This window comes from Atta cephalotes (assembly GCF_000143395.1).
Source record: "Atta cephalotes unplaced genomic scaffold scaffold00107, whole genome shotgun sequence".
NCBI lineage: Eukaryota > Metazoa > Arthropoda > Insecta > Hymenoptera > Formicidae > Atta > Atta cephalotes.
In genome coordinates this window covers 38,111-41,799 of record NW_012130171.1, presented here as the reverse complement: position 1 = coordinate 41,799, position 3,689 = coordinate 38,111, and the positions used below count along the sequence as shown (strand labels likewise).

The following is a 3,689-nucleotide window of genomic DNA, read 5'->3' as shown; positions in this document are numbered from 1 at the left end:
AAAAATTAGCCAATTATAGATTAAGATTGATAAATGGTCGTTTTTAAGTTTTTATGCCGCAAAAACTATTGCTCGGACAAATGACAAGTACTTTTACAACTTATTTCTTGCTAGTATTTTGATTCGCGAATTAAGACATTATATATAAAAATCAGTTATTATTACTTTCTTCTTAAATTCTTTGATCTCAAATCTGTGAATCTTTTCTTATCAAATATTTTTATATAAATACTTTTAATTATTTATTTATAATAAATCTGTTATAACAACACATTAAACTTCTCTGTAGACATAAGTAGCGCTTATGTGATAGAAAGTAAGAGAAATGCGTTTCTGGCCATATTTCGCAATTATGAATTAGGTCACTACTTTGGAAATCTTTTACTTGCTTAGTATTCTCCAGACCACCAAAGAGTAAAACTTATGTATTTACTCTTCGTATAAACATTTGTATATATCATTTTAATTTTAACATTAAAAAATGAAGTTGAAGATCAAGTTTTATAATGTGAGTCTTAGGCTGCGTTTGGAGCGCGTGTTATCAATGCTATTGTGTCATTGTATCTTTATCATTCGTTGGATATGTAAAATAAGACTAAAATAAAACGCATTAACGTTAATAACGCTTTGAATGCGACCTTAATTGTACATAGAAAAGCGATATTTAAATGTTCATGGAATTTCTTTATGCGTTTATGTTTATAATGAATTATAAGTTGATTCAGAGAAATAGTAACTTGCATATAACTTTTTTCAATAACACTTTTTCATTTAAAATTTAATTTTTAAGGAAGGTCCGCACAGTGCTCTTTGCGATGAAGAATTTTATGATGCCGTTGAGACGGGTTTGGACAAAATCGAGGAGGAGAATCAATTAAGAGATCGTTTAAAACAGAAATCTGTCTCAATTTTGACATCCCCCACCACAACAGCATCTACGCACAGGCTATGGCCAGAAGTAATTATATCTCTTTTTATATTTTGCATTTTTCTAATTTATAATACTTTGAAATTTTACTCGCATATTAATGATTATTAAAAAATTAATTTGTAACATCAATTAATTGTAATATTATTGTGGTATCAGATATACGATAAATAAGTTCCTAACAATATTAATTCCAAATATAAATAGTAATTGCTAATTATTTATAAATATTCATTGTATCAAACTTTTTATTATTTCATATTATCAATTTGTAGATAGAAAAAATTACAATGGAACAGCTGCATTACGCTCGGCTCGGCGTAGGCGGAGCGGGTGGTTGGCAATTATTCGCCGAAGATGGTGATATGCGGATGTACCGACGGGAGGAGGAGGCCGATGGATTGGTTGTAGATCCTCTCAAAGCGTGTCACGTCGTTAAAGGGGTGACCGGTCACGAAGTCTGCGAAATATTTTTCAGTCCCGAATATAGAAGCGGTTGGGAAGCCACTTTGGAGAACATGGCAATTATCGAAAACATTTCCAAGGACACATTATTATTTCTGCAAACGCACAAACGTATCTGGCCGGCGAGCCAACGAGACGCGTTGTTCTGGTCACACATACGTCGTGTGTCCGATGATCAGGATCGCGACGCTCACGATTTATGGATAGTCTGCAATCACAGTACTGAACATCCCGATCATCCGGTATGTATTATACGTTTAAAAATATAAAAATTTCTTTGCTTTGAATAAGTTTCAACACGTTAAATGAAATTATCGTTGCAGCCAAACGCGGGTAAATGCGTGAGAGTCTACTTGACGGTTTGTCTCGTATGCCAAACATTTATTGATCCTCCGAAGGACGAGGAGGAAATAAAAAGGGAGAACATTACGTGTAAAATAACGTACTGTTCAGTTGGTTAGTATATATTGATGCTCAACGATTTAATTGTTCTTATTATATATTGTAATTGTAATGTTTAAAACATCTGTAAAAAAAACTTTGACAGCTTTTATTTTTTCTTTCTGTATCCAAGTATTTAATTAATGAGAATATTTGTATATATCTTGTTATATATCCTGTTTTTTTTTCATGCTCTATTATTTTGATTTAAATTTTAGTAAATCCAGGTGGATGGGCTCCAGCGTCTGTTTTACGAGCCGTTTATAAGAGAGAATATCCAAAGTTCCTTAAGCGTTTCACGAACTTTTGTATCGATCAATGCAAGAATAAGCCGATCACATTTTAAATGTGAATTGATATGAAAAAAGAAAGAACTTCAATGTTTTCCATCCAATTCCTTATTCACTATCTCGAAGTGTCTTCACATGATTATTGTAAAAACAAGTTTGTATTGTTACATACTGTAGGAATTATAGAACGGCCATTACAATGTAAGTGAAACCGTTTTGTATATTACCTTTTTCTTTTTTTATTTGCTTAAGATAATCGACTTATATAGCTTGCGAATTGGAGGAGACGAACCGTTATATTAAAAGCCATTTATGATATAAGTGAGTGTTATAGCAATTATATACACTTGGACAAGGAACTTCGATTGAAGCACGCATGGCTGCAGCACCATTTACAGATTATCCTTTTTCTCTTCATATAACAGCCTATTATTTGTTATACAGTAATATGGAGCGTTTTTTCATTATCCAATTAGAAGCGAGGCTATCTTTGTCTTCAGGAAGATTGCTTCTGATTGCATAACGAAAAAACGCCAATGCTGTCGCATAATCCAATTGTACAAATCTTTAACAAAAATTGGATACATATACATTTATCTCTTGTTACACATTACAATCTAATTAAACGCTAAACGCTGTATCATACCAAATTATACTGTTATTTTTATTCGTACATAAAAATGTGTATATCCTACAATATAAAGGTCACATGGAAAAACATAATAAAGACTGTTGTAGATTTATTATATGAAATAACAATATCGTTTTCATATCGTTCATCAACCTTTTATTTTATACAATAAAAACGTGGAATTTCTTTGTGTAATACATTTATTTTTATCAATCAAATGAAATTAAGAAATTATTCTATATTTTACACACACACACGCGCGCGCGCGCACACAATATCTAAAATTCTTTATCTCTTCCAATTTATATATTTTAACCAGAATTTTAATCAAAAAATTTCAATTTTTAGAGAATGTATACTTTTTAAAATATGATTTTGTATATTGATTAGATTTTGTATAATATAAATGTCCAATTTATAAACTTTATTATTTGTTAAAGAAAAGTAAATATTTCTTCTTACAGAAAATAACATGATTTAGTGAAAGTAGATTATAAAGTGATTATAAAAATGTTATTCTCTACATATGCTGTATAAAAGATTATAAACATAAAAGTATTATATCGTAAGATTTTTTTATATGTTGCATGAAATAATTATATTCTTGTATAAATTATAATAAACGGTAATAGATTGACTGAAATTAAATAATCGCAGACTTGCATGTAAATGTTACACGAAAAATAAGCATAAATAAGTGATAATATGAAAAATTAGATTAAAATCATTGTATTGTAAAATAGTTTACAATATAACGTATAATCATAAAATTAAAATTTCATCGCTGTTTTTATTCTAGTTCTATGCATTATTGTTTAGTAGATTGTATAAAATAAAAAAGTTGTAAATATCTTAACATTTCATATATAAAAATCCAACTATTTAATTTCAAACAGTTTTTAATCATCAACAGATTAATGGCTATTAATTTATG

General features: G+C 29.4%; 1 protein-coding gene across 1 annotated transcript; it reads left to right on the top strand.

Annotated features, from left to right (window-relative positions):
* Window positions 1-481: 481 nt before the first annotated feature.
* LOC105625099 (collagen type IV alpha-3-binding protein) lies at window positions 482-1,854 on the top strand. The gene is made up of 4 exons (XM_012206440.1): window positions 482-508; window positions 791-958; window positions 1,204-1,635; window positions 1,717-1,854. The coding sequence occupies exons 1-4, from the start codon at window positions 482-484 to the stop codon at window positions 1,852-1,854; spliced, it is 765 nt and encodes a 254-aa protein (XP_012061830.1).
* Window positions 1,855-3,689: the final 1,835 nt, after the last annotated feature.

Bases quoted from the DNA above. Each gene is read 5' to 3' on its own strand.
- LOC105625099 (XM_012206440.1), top strand. From the start codon at position 482: ATGAAGTTGAAGATCAAGTTTTATAAT. The intron at 959-1,203 runs GTAATTATATCT...ATCAATTTGTAG, and splicing joins CGCACAGGCTATGGCCAGAA to ATAGAAAAAATTACAATGGA. The intron at 1,636-1,716 runs GTATGTATTATA...TTATCGTTGCAG, and splicing joins CTGAACATCCCGATCATCCG to CCAAACGCGGGTAAATGCGT.